Source organism: Macaca fascicularis, chromosome 20 (genome assembly GCF_037993035.2).
Source record: "Macaca fascicularis isolate 582-1 chromosome 20, T2T-MFA8v1.1".
NCBI classification, from domain to species: Eukaryota; Metazoa; Chordata; class Mammalia; order Primates; family Cercopithecidae; genus Macaca; species Macaca fascicularis.
In genome coordinates this window covers 2,975,296-2,993,427 of record NC_088394.1, presented here as the reverse complement: position 1 = coordinate 2,993,427, position 18,132 = coordinate 2,975,296, and the positions used below count along the sequence as shown (strand labels likewise).

The 18,132-nt window shown below is 57.7% G+C and overlaps 3 protein-coding genes across 7 annotated transcripts; 2 read left to right on the top strand and 1 right to left on the bottom strand.

Moving 5' to 3' along the window:
* Positions 1-8,495: 8,495 nt before the first annotated feature.
* Positions 8,496-11,303, top strand: PGP (phosphoglycolate phosphatase). The gene is made up of 2 exons (XM_005590957.5): positions 8,496-9,202; positions 9,287-11,303. The coding sequence occupies exons 1-2, from the start codon at positions 8,560-8,562 to the stop codon at positions 9,610-9,612; spliced, it is 969 nt and encodes a 322-aa protein (XP_005591014.1). The 5' UTR covers positions 8,496-8,559; the 3' UTR covers positions 9,613-11,303.
* Positions 11,304-12,340: 1,037 nt separating this feature from the next.
* On the top strand, positions 12,341-14,033 carry BRICD5 (BRICHOS domain containing 5). 3 transcript variants are annotated; one of them, XM_005590952.5, is made up of 6 exons: positions 12,341-12,508; positions 12,641-12,769; positions 12,999-13,154; positions 13,234-13,335; positions 13,579-13,732; positions 13,829-14,033. In XM_005590952.5, the coding sequence occupies exons 1-6, from the start codon at positions 12,458-12,460 to the stop codon at positions 13,921-13,923; spliced, it is 687 nt and encodes a 228-aa protein (XP_005591009.1). In that variant the 5' UTR covers positions 12,341-12,457; the 3' UTR covers positions 13,924-14,033. The 3 variants fall into 3 exon arrangements, with proteins under 3 accessions (XP_005591009.1, XP_045238885.2, XP_045238886.2); XM_045382950.3 differs by having other exon boundaries at positions 13,579-14,033; XM_045382951.3 differs by lacking the exon at positions 12,641-12,769 and having other exon boundaries at positions 13,579-14,033.
* Positions 13,888-17,822, bottom strand: MLST8 (MTOR associated protein, LST8 homolog). 3 transcript variants are annotated; one of them, XM_005590954.4, is made up of 9 exons: positions 17,764-17,822; positions 17,063-17,246; positions 16,868-16,919; positions 16,619-16,781; positions 16,164-16,239; positions 15,929-16,081; positions 14,943-15,067; positions 14,663-14,826; positions 13,888-14,518 (listed from the first exon to the last, which is right to left on the bottom strand). In XM_005590954.4, exons 2-9 carry the CDS (start codon positions 17,189-17,191, stop codon positions 14,400-14,402), a joined length of 981 nt encoding a protein of 326 aa, XP_005591011.1. In that variant the 5' UTR covers positions 17,192-17,246; positions 17,764-17,822; the 3' UTR covers positions 13,888-14,399. The 3 variants fall into 3 exon arrangements, with proteins under 3 accessions (XP_005591011.1, XP_005591012.1, XP_045238884.1); XM_005590955.4 differs by having other exon boundaries at positions 17,063-17,216; XM_045382949.3 differs by lacking the exon at positions 17,764-17,822 and adding an exon at positions 17,304-17,425 and having other exon boundaries at positions 17,063-17,216.
* Between the last annotated feature and the right edge of the window lie 310 nt (positions 17,823-18,132).

Sequence of the window (18,132 nt, the reverse complement as noted above, 5' to 3'; positions counted from 1 at the left end):
GTCTCCAGTGTTAGAGACTCCCAGGATGATTACCCGGGTCACGGGAGAAGAACACCGGTTGGGGATGGCTCGTGGGTAGCTTTGCGAAGCTGTTTTATTCTTTTATATACTTTTTAAATTGTTTAAAATTTATTTATATTATATATTTTAAATACAGACGGGGTCTCACTGTGTTGACTAGGCTGGTCTCAAACTCCCAGCCTCGAACCATTTTCCCATTTCGGCCTCCCAAAGTGCCTAGTATGACAGGCATGAGCCGTGACTTCCGGCCACACTGAATTTTTGGTTTTGGGGATGAGGGTTGTTTTTGGTTTTTGTTTGTTTGTTTGGGGTGTTTGTTTTTGAGACAGAGTCTCACTCTGTCGCCAGGCTGGAGTGCAGTGGCTCGATCTCACTGCAACCTCTGCCTCCCGGGTTTAAGTGATTCTCCTGCCTCAGCCTCCCGAGTAGCTGGGACTACAGGCGCGCACCACTACACCCAGCTAATCTTTGTATTTTTAGTAGAGACAGGGTTTCGCCATGTTGACCCGGATGGTCTGGAGCTGTTGACCTCATGATCCGCCCACCTCGGCCTCCCAAAATGCTGAGATTATAGGCGTGAGCCACTGCGCCCAGCCTGTTTTTGTTTTTTGCGATGGAGTCTTGCTCTGTCAGGCAGGCTAGAGTGTGGTGGCGCGATCTTGGCTCACTGCAACCTCCGCCTCCCGGGTTCAACCGAGTCTCCTGCCTCAGCCTCCTGAGTAGCTGGAACTACAGGCACCTGCCACCACACCCAGATAATTTTTTGTATTTTTAGGAGAGACAGAGTTTCACCATGTTGGCCAGGCTGGTCTTGAACTCCTGACCTCAGATGATCCGTCCATCTTGGCCTCCCAAAGTGCTGGGATTACAGGCGTGAGCCACCGAGCCTGGCCAGATTTTGGTTTTTTTGAGACAGCACCTTGCTCTGTTGCCCATGCTGGAGTGCAGTGCCGTGATCTCTGCACTCCACCTCAGTCACCCAAGTAGGTGGGACTACAGGTGCCCGCCACTAGCTAATTTTTGTATATTTTGCAGAGATGGGTTTTTGCCATGTTGCCTAGGCAGGTCTAGAACTCCTGAGCTCAGGCAACCCGCCCGCCTCAGCCCCCTTACATACTTTTTTAAAATTGTGGGTCAGGCACAGTGGCTCACTCCTGTGATCCCAGCACTTTGGGAGGCTGAGGTGGATCACCTGAGGTCAGGAGTTCAAGACCAGCCAGGCCAACATGGCAAAATTACGTCTCTACTAAAAATACAAAAATTATCTGGGTGTGGTGACACACGCGTGTAATCCCAGCTACTCGGGAGGCTGAAGCAGAATTCTTTGAACCCAGGAGGCAGAGGTTTCAGTGAGCTGAGATCGTGCCACTGTACTCCAGCCTGGGCAACAGAACAAGATTCCGTCTCAAAAAAAAAAAAAAATTGTGGTAAATACACATAAAATGTACTATTAGCGACAATCACAGTGTTGTGCAACCATCACAGCTTTGTGGATCCAGAACCTTTTTGGCACCCTGAAAGGGAACCTATACCTTTTAAGCAGTGACTGCCCATCCGCCCCTCCCCGCCAGCCCTGGGTAGACACCAGTCTGCCATCTGCCTCCACAACCAATTGACCTATTGTGAACACATGTGACTACAATATGTGACTTTTTTTGTTTGTTTTTTGAGAAGGAGTCTCGCTCTGTTGCCCAGGCTGGAGTGCAGTGGCACGATCTCAGCTCACTGCAAGCTCTGCCTCCCGGGCTCACACCATTCTCCTGCCTCAGCCTCTCAAGTAGCTGGGACTACAGGCGCCCGCCACCACGCCCGGCTAATTTTTTTGCATTTTTAGTAGAGACGGGGTTTCACCGTGTTAGCCAGGATAGTCTCGATCTCCTGACCTCGTGATCCACCCACCTCGGCCTCCCAAAGTGCTGGGATTGCAGGCGTGAGCCACCGCGCTCAGCGCTGTTTGTTTGTTTTGAGACAGAGTTTCACTCTGCCACCCAGGCTGGAGTGCATTGGTGTGACCCTAGCTCACTGCAGCCTCCACCTCCAGGCTCAGGTAAGGTCATCAGCAGTGAGGTTGGGGTAACAATGGGCCCGCTTTCTGCGAGCAGGTTGCAGAGATTTTCAGCAGAGGGATCACTGCAAGGTTTTGAGCAGAGGGAATGATAGTGGGTGTTTCAGAAACGTCCCTCTAACTGCTGCGAAGAAAAAGGGACTTTAGGCTGGGCACAGTGGCCCACACCTGTAATCCTAACACTTTGGGAGGCCGAGACGGGCAGATCACCTGAGGTCAGGAGTTCAAGATGAGTCTGACCAACATGGTGAAACCCCGTCTATAAAAATACAAAAATTAGCCGGGCGTGGTGGCGGGTGCCCGTAGTCCCAGCTACTTGGGAGGGTGAGACAGGAGAATTGCTTGAACCCAGAAAGCGGAGGTTGCAATGAGCTGAGATCTCGCCACTGCACTCCAGCCTGGGCAACAGGGCAAGACTCTGTCTCAAAAAAAAAAAAAAGAAAAGAAAAGAAAGAAAAAGGTATTTTAGGGCCCAAGCAGAAGCAGGAGAGGGCTCAGAAAGCCACTGAGAGCCAGGATGGGTGGTCTCTGAGTAGGGCAAACAGAAGGAAGAGCAGGTTGGAGCTTTTGGAGCTTGAGGGTTCTGGGGAGCTGCTGGGGAGGAGGACCAGGAGACAGGTGGGTGAGGTGAAGCCAGGGAGTAGGTGAGCGCAGAGGCCCAAAACACCTCCATTCATGGTGTGCTGAGGAGTAACTGAGAAGCCAGTATCCAAGGAAATCAGGGGTATGGATGGGATGTTTGTCCCCTCTAAACCCGTGCTGAAACTTTATCCCCAAAATGTAACAGCATTAAGAGGTGAGGACTTTAAGAGGCAAAGGGGGCTGGGAGCAGTGGCTCACGCCTGTAATCCCAGCATTCTGGGAGGCCGAGGCAGACAGATCATCTGAGGTCAGAAGTTTGAGACCAGCCTGGCCCACACAGCAGAAATCCCCATCTCTATTAAAAATAGAAAAGTTAGCCAGCTATGGTAGCACACACCTATAATCCCAGCTACTAGGGAGGCTGAGGCAGGAGAATTGCTTGAACCTGGTGAGGTGGAGATTGCAGTGAGCTGAGATGGCACCACTGCCAGCCAGCCTGGCTAACAAAGTGAGACCCTGTCTCAAAAAGAAAAGGGCATCCTGACTAGGTGACCTCAGGCCCTGCTTTGGCTGGAGCCCAGGCCCCTGGAAGGCAGAGAGGCCAGGCACAGGCAGCAAGAATAGAGCCTCCCTTTCTCCAGATGGCGTCCTTTCCCAGGCAGGCCTCAGCCTGGCTCAACAGAATTATGCCTGTGGACATTCCACGGCCAGACCCAAACAAGAACCACAAAATCCTTTTTTTTTTTTTTTTTTTTTTTTTGAGATGGAGTCTTGCTCTGTCACCCAGGCTAGAGTGCAGTGGTGCAACCTTGGCTCACTGCAACCTCCATCTCCTGGGTTCAAGCAAGTCTGCCTCAGCCTCCCAAGCACGTGCCACCACGCCCAGCTAATTTTTGTATTTTTAATTGAGACAGGGTTTCAGCATATTGGCCCAGCTGGTCTCTAACTCTTGACCTTAAGATCCGCCCACCTCAGCTTCCCAAAGTGCTGGGATTACAGGTGTGAGCCACTGCGTCCGGCCTCCAAAATCCTTTATTTAGCCAATCCCATGTTGAAGAATATTTAAATTACCTTTTTCTTTCTTTTTTTTTTTTTTTGGTCACTTGCATCCTTTTTCAACATCCCTCTTTTTAGCTTAACTCATTAGAAGCAATACCTCTGTGAGGCCGGGCGCGGTGGCTCACACCTGTAACTCCAGCACTGGGAGGCCGAGGCGGGCGGATCACGAGGTCAGGAGATCAAGACCATCCTGACTAACACGGTGAAACCCCGTCTCTACTAAAAATTACAAAAAACTAGCCGGGCGAGGTGGCGGGCGCCTGTAGTCCCAGCTACTTGGGAGGCCGAGGCAGGAGAATGGCGTGGACCCGGGAGGCGGAGGTTGCAGTGAGCCGAGATCACACCACTGCACTCCAGCCTGGGTGACAGAGTGAGATTCCGTCTCAAAAAAAAAAAAAAAAAGAAGAATCAATACATCTGTGAAAACACTGATTCAATGGCTACATATACATATTTTATATATATATATATATATTTGTTTTTGTTTTTGTTTTTTTTTTTTTTGAGACGGAGTCTTGCTCTGTCGCCCAGGCTGGAGTGCAGTGGTGTGATCTCGGCTCACTGCAACCTCCGCCTCCTGGGTTCACGCCATTCTCCTGCCTCGGCCTCCCAAGTAGCTGGGACTACAGGCGCCCGCCACCTCGCCCGGCTAGTTTTTTGTATTTTTTAGTAGAGATGGGGTTTCACCGTGCTAGCCAGGATGGTCTCGATCTCCTGACCTTGTGATCCGCCCGTCTCGGGATTACAGGCGTGAGCCACCGTGCCCGGCCTATATTTGTTTTATATATATGTATTTGTTTATATATATGTTTTATATATATTTGTTTTATATATATTTGTTTTATATATATATTTATATATATATATATATTTTTTTTTTTTTTGGGGGGGAGAGAATTTCACTGTTGTTACCCAGGCAGTGGCGCAATCTCTGCTCACCACAACCTCTGCCTCCCGGATTCAAGTGATTCTCCTGCCTCAGCCTCCCGAGTAGCTGGGACTACAGGCATGCACCACCACACCCAGCTAATTTTGTATTTTTAGTAGAGATGGGGTTTCTCCATGTTAGTAAGGCTGGTCTCAAACTCCTGACCTCAGGTGATCCACCTGCCTCAGCCTCCCAAAGTGCTGGGATTACAGGCGTGAGCTACCATGCCCGGTGAGCTACTTATATTTTCTATTGCTATGTAAATTGATTCAACTCTGTTAACATGAAATAGTGTCTGTTTTTGTGCCACTGAAAGTCATCCCCAGGTCAGCTTGCAGTACACGATGCTTACCTGGGGAGACAGTGGAGTCATCCCCTCACAGATAGAGACTGAATGCCTGCTGTGTGGGGGGCACCCAAAGGGGTCCTCTACCCCCAGATGCAGGGCCACATCACCTTGTTCCCAAAGTCAGTCCTCTCCTCTCAAGCGCACTTTCCCTCCCAGCCTCTGCCAGGACCTTCCCCACAAGTGACCATGCCTCCCCTCCCACCTGCAGACATACAAGCACATTCTGAGGATGTTAAGCCGACCAGATGGGGCAGAGCTCAGCTTTGGGGTCGACTGAGTTTAATCCCAACTCAACCTCGTCCAGCCGGCGACTCTCCGTGGCTCAGTTTGGCCATCTATAAATGGAGATATGAATAATCCCTGCCTCTCAGGCCTGTCCTGTGACTCTAAGGAGGTAATGAAGGTAAGGAGCAGTGGTGCCGCAGCCTAGATGCTCACAGAGTGCCCAGTAAGCCAAGGCAGCCGGGCGAGTGTGGAAGAAGACGGCCCGTGGCTGGGCATCATCAACAGTCCCCATTCCAGCCGTTGTCTCAAATCAGCTACCTCTTGCCCTGTAGTAAATGCAGAGTGTGATTGTTGTCAAATCCAGTTCTGCTCAAGGTCAAGGTCATCTTTTTGGTTTTTTTTTTTTTGAGACGGAGTCTCGCTCTGTTGCCCAGGCTGGAGTGCAATGGCGCAATCTCGGCTTACTGCAAGCTCCGCCTCCCGGGTTCACACCATTCTGCTACCTCAGCCTCCCGAGTAGCTGGGACTATAGGCCCCCACCACCACGCCCAGCTAATTTTTTTGTATTTTTAGTAGAGACGGGGTTTCACCGTGTTAGCCAAGATGGTCTCGATCTCCTGACCTCATGATCCACCCCTCTCGGCCTCCCAAAGTGCTGGGGTTACAGGTGTGAGCCACCGCGCCCAACCTTTTTTTTTTTTTTTTGATATGGACTCTTGCTCTGTTGCCCGGGCTGGAGTGCAGTGGTGCAATCTCAGCTCACTGCAGCCTCCGCCTCCCAGGTGCAAGCGATTCTCCTACCTCAGCCTCTCAAGTAGCTAATATTACAGTCATGTGCCATCACATTTGGCTAATTTTTGTTCTTTTGGTAGAGACAGGGTTTCACCATATTGGCCAGGCTGGTCTCCAACTCCTGACCTCAGGTGATCTGCCCGCCTCGGCCTCCGAAAGGGCTGGGATTATAGGCGTGAGCCACAGCACCCAGCCAGAAGGATGAATTTCATAAACATTATGTTAAATCATAGAAGCAAGAGCCAGAAACACATACCATATAATCCCAGGTATAAAGCAGTCCAGAGGCTTGGTCGTGACTCTGTGGTGATAGGAGTCAGAAAAGTAGTCGGCAATGTGCTATCTGCTGTTGACTGGATAGGAACAAGAGGGAACTTCCTGGGGTGTTGGAAATACTTTATACTTTGGTCTGGGTTATGTTTACACAAGCATATACATATGTAAAAAATTTGCTAGGTGCGGTAGTTCACGCCTGTAATCCCAGCCCTTTGGGAGGCCAAGACAGGAGGATCACTGGAGGCCAGGAGTTGGAGACCAGCCTGGCCAACATAGTGAGACTCCATCTCTACAAAAAATTTAAATTTATAGAAAAAAAAGGCTGGGCGTGGTGGCTCACGCCTGTAATCCTAGCACTTTGGGAGGCCGAGGCGGGTGGATCACGAGGTCAGGAGATCAAGACCATCCTGGCTAACACGGTGAAACTCTGTCTCTACTAAAAATACAAAAAATTAGCCAGGCGTGGTGGTGGGCGCCTGTAGTCCCAGCTACTCGGGAGGCTGAGGCAGGAGAATGGCGTGAACCTGGGAGGTGGAGCTTGCAGTCGAGACCATGCCACTGCACTCCAGTCTGGGAGACACAGCAAGACTCCGTCTCAAAAAAAAAAAAAAAAATTAGGTTGGGCGTGGTGGCTCCCACCTGTAATCCCAGGACTCTGGGAGGCCAAGGGGGGGTGGATCACCTGAGGTCAGGAGTTTGAGACCAGCCTGGTCAACATGGTGAAACTCCATTTCTACTAAAAATACAAAAAATTAGCCTGGCATGGTGGTGCGTGCCTGTAATCCCAGGTTCTCGGGAGGCTGAGGCAGGAGAATTGCTTGAACCCAGGAGGCACAGGTTGCAGTGAGCCGAGATCGCGCCATTGCACTCCAGTTTGGGAAACGAGCGAAAATCCGTCTCAAAAAAAAAAAAAAAAATTAGGCGTAGTGGCACACACCTCTGGTCCCAGCTACTTTGGATGCTTAGGTAGGAGCATCACATGAGCCTGGGAGGTCAAGGCTACAGTGAGCTGTGATCCGGCCACTCCACTCCGGCCTGGGAGACAGCAAGACCCTGTCGCAAAATATATATATACATGTAAAAGTGTAAAACTTCCGGCCGGGCGCGGTGGCTCACGCCTGTAATCCCAGCACTTTGGGAGGCTGAGGCGGGCGGATCACGAGGTCAGCAGATCAAGACCATCCTCGCTAACACGGTGAAACCCCGTCTCTACTAAAAACACAAAAAATTAGCCAGGCGTGGCGGCATGCGCCTGTAGTCCCAGCTACTCGGGAGGCTGAGGCAGGAGAATGGCGTGAACCCGGGAGGCTGAGCTGGCAGTGAGCTGACATCGCGCCACTGCACTCCAGCCTGGGCGACAGAGCGAGACTCCGTCTCAATAAATAAATAAATAAATAAATAAATAAATAAATAAATAATGTAAAACTTCCATCGAGTTGCACGGTTTTCATACCCTTTAATGTAATGTTTTGCTTCAATTAAATACCTAATAATTGACGATGACGGCGAGCAATCACTGAGTACCAGGTTCTAGGCAGTGTCCTTAGACCCTAACCCCACGGCCTGGTAATGTCTGGTTCGTGTGACCTCCAAGGCACAGGGAACGCGTTTTCGCAAAGGAATGAGGCGAGTACGCAGGCCTGCCGGGGAAGGAGCCCCGGGCTGGCTCGCGGGACTCGCAGGTAAGCGACCCACGTGGTGGCCCGGTGTCCCGAGCGCGTCCACAGCAGAGGCACGGGCGCGGCCGGCGGAGGTGCCTCGGCCCCTACGGCCCCAGCCCCCTCCCGCGACGCTCCTGCTGGAGCCCCGCCCGTGCCCGCGGGAGAGACCGGCCAATGGGCAGCCGGCCTGGGCCGGGTCACTCCGTGAAGGGCCTCGTCACCTAGGCTGACCACTCGCTTCCAATGGGTGAGCGGCCCCGCGGCCGCCTGGGAGCACCGGCCTTGCGCCTGCGCTACTCTCCCCTCTGCAGCATTTCCGCAGCGAGCGCTTCACTCCGAATGCCGGTTGGCGCCCTGCCAGCCAATCACCGGGGCGCCCCGAGCCCGGTAGCCAATGATCGCCCGCCTCCCCGCACCGGCCCTCGCCGATTGGCGCTGACCTCCCGCAGCCCGCGGGAGGCGGGGGCGGATTGGCGAAGGTGCAGACCAATGGGTGGTGGGCGCGAGGCGCGGAGCCAATGAGCGCCCCGGGGGCGGGGAGGGCGCCGCGGCGGGCGGCTGCGAGGAGCGGCCGGCGGGCGGCAGCGGCCGGCGGGCGGCGATGGCGGCAGCGGCGGAGGCCGGTGGCGACGACGCCCGCTGCGTGCGGCTGAGCGCCGAGCGGGCACAGGCGCTGCTGGCCGACGTGGACACGTTGCTGTTTGACTGCGACGGCGTACTGTGGCGCGGGGAGACGGCCGTGCCTGGCGCTCCCGAGGCCCTGCGGGCGCTGCGGGCCCGCGGCAAGCGCCTGGGCTTCATCACCAACAACAGCAGCAAGACCCGCGCTGCCTACGCCGAGAAGCTGCGGCGCCTGGGCTTCGGCGGCCCCGCGGGGCCCGGCGCCGGCCTGGAGGTCTTCGGCACGGCCTACTGCACCGCTCTCTACCTGCGCCAGCGCCTAGCCGGCGCGCCCGCGCCCAAGGCCTATGTGCTTGGCAGCCCGGCTCTGGCCGCCGAGCTGGAGGCCGTGGGCGTCACCAGCGTGGGCGTGGGGCCCGAGCCACTGCAGGGCGAGGGTCCCGGTGACTGGCTGCACGCGCCGCTGGAGCCCGACGTGCGCGCAGTGGTGGTGGGCTTTGACCCGCACTTCAGTTACATGAAGCTCACCAAGGCCCTGCGCTACCTGCAGCAGCCCGACTGCCTGCTCGTGGGCACTAACATGGACAACCGGCTTCCGCTGGAGAACGGCCGCTTCATCGCGGGTCCGTGCGCCCTGGGGCGGGAGGCTGGGGGGCGGGCGGCGGGCCCCCTTCCCGCCCTTTGACCCGGTCCCCTGTGCCCCGCAGGTACCGGCTGTCTGGTCCGAGCCGTGGAGATGGCCGCCCAGCGCCAGGCCGACATCATCGGGAAGCCCAGCCGCTTCATCTTCGACTGCGTGTCCCAGGAATACGGCATCAACCCCGAGCGCACCGTCATGGTGGGAGACCGCCTGGACACAGACATCCTCCTAGGCGTCACCTGTGGCCTGAAGACCATCCTGACCCTCACCGGAGTCTCCACTCTAGGAGATGTGAAGAATAATCAGGAAAGTGACTGCGTGTCTAAGAAGAAAATGGTGCCTGACTTCTATGTTGACAGCATAGCCGACCTTTTGCCTGCCCTTCAAGGTTAAAGATTGGGTGTCTTTAATCTCCGGAATAAAAAAAAAAAAAATTGAAAACCAGTTACCCAAATTAATAGGTGGGGCTTAGGCATCTGTTCTGCTAAGTGGCTTCAAGGAGTGTAATTGGAGTTAAGCAAAGGCATTCATTGTTAACCTTGTAAGTACACGTTTGGGAGACGATTTTGTTTACAGATGCTTGTAATCGAAGATGCACTTTTAGGCTGGGAAGGCATTGTGGCGTTGGGGGGGGGCAGGCTCAGCACCTGTCCGGGATTCAGGTAACCGAGGCAGGTCTAGGGGTGTGTGTCCTGTATTTTATGGAAAAACTCATTCAGGGATCCAGCCCCTCGGGGTGGAGGGACTGATTATTCTGACTATTGGGAGAGGCTTGCATGGACCAGGGTCCCATCAGTGTGACTGGAAGTCCGGCGGAGCCTTCTGTGTTCCTGTGCCTCCCGGCAGGGAGAGAGTGGAGGAGGCTGCTCCCAGGTGGCATCTCTCTGCCACTGGGTACAAAGTGCTGCCCTCACCACCCTCCCGCCTCCCCTACTTCCTTGAAAACCACTCTGATGTCACAACTGAGTGTCTGTTCCGTTTCAGATACCCAGGGCTGCTGCCCAGTTCTGCAAATGCGGCCCAGCTAAACCTCTTGCCGTCTCAAGTGTGCATTTAAACCCAGGTGATTTGGACTGAGCAGCCGCGATGGCGTGAACGCCTTCGCTGAACTCGGGGCTGCAGTGCAGGGAGCTCAGAGCAGTGCTGCTACCAAACAGTTTTTAACTTTGAACAACTGTGTCAGGCAATGGAGTTGAATCTTAAGTGTGTTAATAGCTGTGCTCTGTGTCGTAGGGAAAATCCCACAGAAGGAGCCTCTGTGCCCTGCAGCCAGTAGCTCGGCTGAAGCATGGGTTGGCTGAGGAATGCCTGTCATCCAGGTGCCCTGCATTCGGCAGCTCGGCTGAAGCATGTGTTGGCCTAGGAATGCCTGTCAGTCATCCAGGGCTCTGGGAGGGGAGGGGAGGAGAGTTGTGTCCCCGAGAACAGCAAGTCCTTTACAAAGCATCCAGTCTCTTCCAGTCCTCCCATTCCCTAGGTTGGGGTAGGGGTTAGAGGCTGGTGGCCCAGGAGGTCACCTGCCTTGCCCTGGATTCCCTCTTCAGTGGCCAGGAGGAGGACTTGGCAGGGCCACCAGCTCGCCAAGGTTCTGGGCGGGGCTCTGGTCTCTCCTGCCTGCTCCTTTGCTCTGCTGACCTTTCACAGGCCTGACAGCAGACTCAGCAAGGCCATACCAGGACACTCACCTTCTGGCTGGCTCCCTACCAGCACCTTGCCCGGCAGCTTCTTTCTTGGCCCCATAGTCACAACACTCCACTTGGTCACAAAGACTTCAGAGCAATAAGGGGCGTCCTGAGCCTTCAGCACCTCCCAGGCCTGGGATGTCAGGTTTAGAGGGTGCTGCGGAGCAGCATGAGGGCGGCTGTGCCCATGAGGCTGGTGGCGCTGACGCTGGCTTGGCTAGGTTGGCTCAAGCCGGGTCTGGCCTGGCAGGGTGCAGTCACACCAAGAGTGCGTGGCAGGTGCAGCCTCGGCGATGCCTCTCTTGCCGGGTGGGGGCTAGGAGTCCCTGTGCGCCCTGTCTCTAGCCCATGAGGGGCTGCGGCACTGTCTGCACCAGAGCACAGATTAAACTCTCAAACCCACACTGGCTCGGGTGTCCTTGCTCTCGCCTTGCATTGGCCCGGGCGATGCCGTCTCGCCGTGGGTGGGAGGATTCAAAGTAGATGGGTAGCTGGGGTTCCAACTCTGGAGCTGGAATGGCAACTGCCCACTCCTGGCCTGGGTCAGAGGAAGATGTTCTGGAGAATGAGGGAAAGCCAGACACAAAGGGAAACCAGGGAAGGAAAAGGCCTCAGAGTGAAGCTGGTGGGCTGCCATGGCAGAGAGCCCAGGGCAGGGGGCAGAGCTCAGAAGTAATTCTGGGCCGGGCGCGGTGGCTCACACCTGTAATCCCAACACTTTAGGAGGCTGAGGCAGGCGGATCACTTGCGGTCAGGAGTTCAAGACCAGCCTGGCCAAAATGGTGGAAACCCATCTCTACTAAAAATACAAAAATTAGCGGGACATGGTGGCATATATCTGTAATCCCAGCTACTCAGGAGGCTGAGGCGTGAGAATTGTGTGAACCCAGGAGACAGAGGTTGCAGTGAGCCGAGATCATGCCACTCCACTCTAGCCTAGGGGACACAGCAAGACTCCCATCTCAAAAAAAAAGGTGCTGGGCGGGCCCCCGAGGCTGGCCTGACTATTCTGGGGGCACAGGCACAGCAGGCTGCCTATCTGTGGTCCAGCCTTCAGGAACCCCCTGGACTTGGGTGTGTGGGGACTGGGAAGTGGCTGGGGGTGCATAGTCCCACACCTGTCATTTACTGAGCAGGCATTTATTGACAGCTTGTGGTGTGTCAGGCCCTGTGCCCAGCTCTGGGAGTCAAGGGTAACCTGAGAGACTCAGGCCACTTTAGGAAAACGAAATCCACCCCAACCACACTTAGTGAGTCGCCCTGGCCAGGCCTGGACTGCCCTCCAGTCGGTCAGCTGGACTGGATTTCTACTCAGCCCAGCCCTATGCCTCCCAGACCCTGATCTCCAGTCTGCACAGGCCAGGTGTCTGGAGCCGGGCCTGGTGACAGGCATCCCCCAGGTGGGAGGAGGGGACTGTCCTGGCTCTGACCTGGATATCAGATCCGGAGCTGAGGGAGAGGCGCGGGGTTAGGAGGGGAGGCGTTCTGAGTTTCCCCGGCCAAGGCTGCAGACAAGGGGCGCAGACAATCGGCACATTGTGAGCAGGGGCTGCAGGATGAAGCCAGCGAACTGCCGCGCTGAGCGCCCCAAACCTGGGCCTACAGGGGTGAGTGCCTCCCATCACTCCTGCAGCAAGGACCCAGGGGGTGCCCCTGGCCACCCAGCCCCTCCCTTCCCCAGCCCACTGGCTCCCTGATCTCTAAACCCCATGACCCTTCTGACCCTAATGCGCCCCCAGGTGAAGACCAAGCCCACCTGTGGGGGCTGGAGAGCCACGGGCCTATCCCTGCTGCTGCTGCTCCTGGCACTGGCCACTGCGGGAGCTGTGGCTGGAGGGCTTCTTGGCTTCGCTCAGGGCCCTCCCAAGGTGAGCCCCTCCTCAGCACCAGGGATGTGGACAGTGAAAAGGGGAAAGGGAAGCTGGCACATCCCAGCCTCCAGCAGAGCCAGGGTGCAGAGCAGGCAGTGACCGCCTAGGAGCAGACGGCCAGAGGTGGAAGGGCCCACTCGGGGATGTCAGGAGTCCTGCAGCCCAGAGCTGGCGGCTGTGCTGGGGTTGTCCAGCTGCCCAGCTGAACTCCAACTCCCACTGCCAGCCAAGGCTGCAGACGCTACGAATGACCCTCCCAAGCCCCCACATGCCCCGGCCCAACCAAACCATCCTGGTGGACGTGGCCCGGAACGCAGCGACCATCACAGTGACCTCACCTCAGAGCAACCACAGCTGGGTGGTGCTGTTCGACGGGCAGAGCGTGAGTGGGCAGGGAGGGGTCACGTCACCCTTGCAGGTGTCGGTCGGGGTGGCCCTGCCTCACCTCCCTGCCTCCCCAGGGCTGCATCTGTTACCGCCCCGAGGAGCACCAGGCCTGCTTCCTCCGCCTGATGGAGGACAGTGATCGGGAGACCCTGCGGCTGCTGATGGATACCTCCAAGGTGAGCCATCCTGCTGGGCACAGCCCCCCACCAGGGGCTAGACAAAGGGTCCTGTGTGCAGCTGGGCACAGGATAGGCTGGAGCTCTGGTTTCAGGGAACAGGAAGCTCTCTCCACCCTGAGCCCAGGCTGCTGACAAGAGCAGAGGGTGGGGACATCACTGGGGGTTGGGGGGTATCCAGCCCCGCCCAGCCAGGAGTAGGGAGCAGCCCTGTCCCACAGCCCACCAGAGCCTTCTCAACAGGTCCAAGAGCCTCGGGGCCCTGCCCAGGACACCCAACACACCCAGGAGCTGCTGGCAGTGCAGGGGAGCCACGAGGTGGACCCTGCCCAGGTGGGGGATTTGGTGCAGCGCCTGTGCACAAGGACCCCCATCTACTGGGCCCGGCGAGCAGAGGGTGAGTCAGGGCCACTGTGGGGGGAGGCCAGGCCCTCGGGATGGTTTGATGAGCTGGGGGCGGAGCCCTTGGGGATTCACGGCACTCTCACCACAGGGCCCCGGAGACAGCGGCTGATTTATCTGTGCATCGACATCTGCTTCCCAAGCAACATCTGTGTGTCAGTCTGCTTTTATTACCTCCCAGACTGAGCCCCGACCTGGCCCAGCCCGGTCCCTGTCCCCAATCCAGCGGGCTGGCCAGGTCACCCGCACCAGGGAGGATAGCTGCCGGCAGGGACTAATAAACCCTTCCACCTGGCCACGGTGGTGTTCTCTGTGGACTAAGGCCCTGAAACGCGGCAGGGAGGGGACAGGAAACACACTAGCTTAGGGGTGGGCACCAGCCTCACACCCCTCAGCAGCTTTGGGCCCTTGGCTGACTCCCAGGCAGTGCAGGCTAGCCTAGTCCAGGAGTGTGCAGCCTGGCTTGGGTCGAGCTGTCACATCTGGATAAGCAACTGGGGGCTGAGAGTCCCAGGGCGGCCTGGCCCAGCAGGTCAAAGTGCCACAGGGGGCCATCAGGTCCAGCTGGTGTAGGCCGGCAGTAGGGCCTGTTCTGACCTGGGTGCTGCATGGGACCCTCCAGCTGCCACCACCTACACCAGGCAGTCCTGAGGGGTCACAGGCTAGCCCAGCACACTGTCGTTGAACGCCAGGCAGACGACAGCCTTCTGGTGGCCGCCATACTCTCTCTTGATCTCTCCAGTCTCCACACACCAGAGCCGGGCCAGGTTGTCCGAGGAAGCTGGAGGGGGAGATTGGGCAGGGCTCAGAGCAGAGGTGCAGGCCAGGCAGGTGGCCCTAGCAGAGGGGGAGCCGCAGCCAAGGTGGGCTGGCTCTGGAGGCCAGCGCTGGGAGGCCAGGGATGGGGAGGCTGGGCGGGGCTCACCAGTGACGATGTACTGGGAGTCCCCCGAGAAAGCACAGCCCCACATCCAACCACGGGAGGACTCCCCGGGGTTGCCGCTCTTGATGCTCAGCTCCGTCATCAGGGAGAAGTTGGACGTCCTCCAGATCTTGCACGTCTGATCAGCCGAGCAGGTGGCGAGGAGCCTGGGGTATGGGCGTGGGGGCGTGTCCAGCAGCAGCCACTCCACCCAGCAGCCCCTCCCGTCTCCAGCCCACAGCCCAGGCAGGTCCCCTCTCGGGCCAGCAGGCCCTGCACGCACGTGGAGTCGGGGCTGAAGCGGCACTGCAGGGCGTAGCGCGTGTGGGCGGGGATCTTGGTCTTGGGGATGAGCTGAGTTACCTCGTCACCAATGCCCCCCGTCAGATTCCAGACATAGCAGTTTCCCTAGAGGTCAGGAGGACCGTCACAGGGGACCCGAGGCCTCAGGTCTGAGACACAGGGAAGGATGCCCTGGGGGCCAACACTGGGGTTCAACTGTGCATGGGGACCCTGGGTCGGGGCGGACAGGCCCCTCTGGTCCTGCCTGCAGAAGGCACCTGGGTAGCCTGGCCCTAACCAAGGGCCACACATGGCAAGCCAAGAACAGGAGGCCACACCTGGCCAAAGACTCAAATTCCCCTTCCTGGAGGATGCCGATGGCCAATGGAAGTACACGGGAGAGGGCACCAGCTAGAGAGACAACATGACAAAGGCCAGGAGAAAGGAAATCCGGGGGCAAGAGGGACAAGTGACACGCTGGGATTAAATGGAGTTAACGGAAAAAAATGAGGTTGGAGAGAAGAACAGGGGCCACACCACGGCAGCCTAAGGGCAAGGCCAGTAGCCCTGGGTCTCCCCAGGGGAATGATGCCACCTGGCTGGTACTGACGAGGCACCACTAGAAGCATCCAAGAGAGAACGGGTCAGGGGCCGGGGGAGGTCAGGGAGGAGGAAAGGAGGCCTCAGAGAGTGTGTCAGCTGTCATGGGAAATGAGGGTGACTGGGACCAGGAGGCAACAGAGAGAAAAGAGGGAAGTGGACCGACTTGGGAGAGACTCCAGAAAGCGGAGCGACCGGCCTGCAGACAGGGCCAAGGCATTGGGAGCGACATTCACGCTTCTGGCTTTGCTGGCAGGGTGGGTGTTAGTGCCTAGGATGGGGAAGCAGGAGGGGGGCACTAAGGGACATCCAGGAATAAGCCCACCTGCAGAGGCTAAGGGCTGAGTGCCAAGCTGGCCCCACCCAGCACCTGCCTCCAGGACTCACAGCGCTATTGACAGCTGCCATGTAGCTGGCGTCGGGGTCAATGTGGGCAGACGTGATGGAGACCTCGGGCTCGGGGATCAGCTGCTCGTTGTGGTCTGTTTTCAAGTCCCAGATGTGGATAGCCCCGCTCTGGTCACCCACGATGAGCTCTGCCTGGGGTGCAGGGGTGGTGAGGCAGGACCCAAGCCCAGCCCTCCAAAGTCCCAGAGTGCCTGGCCCCATGAGCACCCCTCACCTGGTTGGGGTGCAGGCACACGCAGTTAATGGGTGCGTTCACCTGGAAGATCCGCTGGCACTGCAGGTTCCGGGACCTGTGGACCGGGCCAGGGCACATGCTGTCCATCTGGGCTTGTTGGTGCCCTACCCAGATGGCCTTAGCCTGGCCACTCCTCCCCTCCCTCTGCTAAAGGACCTGCCTCTTGGGAAATACTCGAGACGCAGGGCCCTCCACTCCAGCAGGGAGCCTAAGCCAGTGGCTGGTGGAAGGGGAATAACACGCTAGCTCCGGGCTCAAGGCAGGACTCGCGCTTTGATGCAATTCACTCTCCTCCTGTCCTCACTTCTCTCACTGAGTCGCCCACAGGAAGCTCCCTATTTCAGCCTCTGCTTGGAGAGAACCCAACCTAAAATGGTCTCTCAGAGCAGCCCAGCCCAGCCCAGCCCCAGGCAGCAGGCCCCTCCCCACCGCACCTGAGGTCCCAGATCCTGGCTGTGCAGTCCTCGCCGCCCGTGTACATCCAGCGGCCGTCTTCGTGGAAGCCCACAGACGCGATGTTCTTGTTGACGCCATCATAGCTGATGATGGGGTTGGGGTTATTGGAGTTGAGATCATACATGCGGATGTGCTGGTAACCTAGGGACACAGGCTGAAATGAAGCTTGGTTGTGCTCAGGTCGACCCACCAGAGGTCAGGGGTTAGAGATCAAGGGTCACAGATACCTGCAGCAGCAATCATACTGCGGTCTGGTGTGATCTCCAAGGCATTCACCTGCTGGGACTGTTAAGGAGGATGATGGGAAGGCAGCCCTGAGGACAGGGGCCCCCAGGCCTTCACCATCTGGCCTTCACCCAGGCTGTGGTCCCCACATGAGGCATCCCTCCAGCGCCGCCCTGCCCGCCCCAGGTGGAGGATACGGAGTCCTGGTGCTGCACAGTCCGGGTGCAGATGCCGCTGTGGGCCTGCCAGAAGCGCACGGTGTGGTCGTAGCCTGCAGTGGCCAGGATGACCGGGTCACTGCCCACCGTGCCTGGGGACGTGTTCATGGTGTGGCCTGCACGGGCCCTAGAGCTGAATAGCAGGGGTCAAAGGTCAGGGCATCTGCAGAGAAGGATGTAAAGTACTTAGAGGACACACTGTGCTAAACAGATTACAGACCCACGGGGCGCTGCCGAATGGCGCTTATCATTCCCAATTTAGAGTTGGGACAACAAGCGGAGGTAGGTTCAGGGACACGCGTCACACGCGTGACACCCGGCTCCGGGCGGCTCCGGGGCTCCAGGGCGCGTGCTCCATCCCCGCCCCACGCACCCGGCGGGGGCGCCGTCCCCCCCGCAGCCGACAGGGGGCAGTCACGCGCGGGCGCCACTCTGCCGCAGGGGCGGGCTGCGCGTGCGCAAGGCGGCGGGTGGGCCGGGGAAAGCCGAGCCCTGCGGCTGCGCATGCGTAGCAGGCCGGCGGCGGGCCGTGATGGGAAGGGGCGCAGTCTGGCTGGACCCCCGAGCTCCCCTGTCCTCCGCCGACCGCCCTTTCTCCGTCCTGCTGGCCGGCTTCCCCTAGCCGTACTCTCCCAGCCACCCAGCAGCCGGTTCCCGGCCCCTGGCTCGCGGCCTCGTACCTTACGGGCGACTCCGCACTCCGCTGTGTCCAGGACGGCAAGGGGAGCGGGAGCGAGTCGATCGAGGTCGAGCGTAGAGTTATCGATAACTCCCTAGGGCGAGACCATGGCGCGGGCGGGGGTGGATGGGACGAGACCAAAGTTCTGGGGCAGGGGGTTCCCGCCGGGAGGAACCCGGAGAGGTTCCTTGCGTTGCCGCGGGCCCGGCGCGAGGTGGAAGGAAGCTGCGGCTTTCTCTCTGGCCTCCTCCCCACTGGCACCTTCCCTTCTGACACGGCTGTCCGTTTCCCAGGCTGTCGGGTCGCGCCGTTCCCGTGCCCTCCCTGACCCACTAATGCGCCACGCTGGGCTAGAATTGGCTGAAAATTA

Excerpts from the sequence above, each read along its gene's own strand:
- PGP (XM_005590957.5), top strand. The coding sequence starts at position 8,560 with ATGGCGGCAGCGGCGGAGGCCGGTGGCGACGACGCCCGCTGCGTGCGG. Across the intron at positions 9,203-9,286 it reads GAACGGCCGCTTCATCGCGG|GTACCGGCTGTCTGGTCCGA; the intron begins GTCCGTGCGCCC and ends TGTGCCCCGCAG.
- BRICD5 (XM_045382950.3), top strand. The coding sequence starts at position 12,458 with ATGAAGCCAGCGAACTGCCGCGCTGAGCGCCCCAAACCTGGGCCTACA. Across the intron at positions 12,770-12,998 it reads TCGCTCAGGGCCCTCCCAAG|CCAAGGCTGCAGACGCTACG; the intron begins GTGAGCCCCTCC and ends TCCCACTGCCAG. Across the intron at positions 13,155-13,233 it reads TGCTGTTCGACGGGCAGAGC|GGCTGCATCTGTTACCGCCC; the intron begins GTGAGTGGGCAG and ends CTGCCTCCCCAG.
- MLST8 (XM_005590954.4), bottom strand. The coding sequence starts at position 17,191 with ATGAACACGTCCCCAGGCACGGTGGGCAGTGACCCGGTCATCCTGGCC. Across the intron at positions 15,068-15,928 it reads TGGCAGCTGTCAATAGCGCT|GGAAACTGCTATGTCTGGAA; the intron begins GTGAGTCCTGGA and ends CCTGACCTCTAG. Across the intron at positions 14,519-14,662 it reads CTCCCAGTACATCGTCACTG|CTTCCTCGGACAACCTGGCC; the intron begins GTGAGCCCCGCC and ends CTCCCCCTCCAG.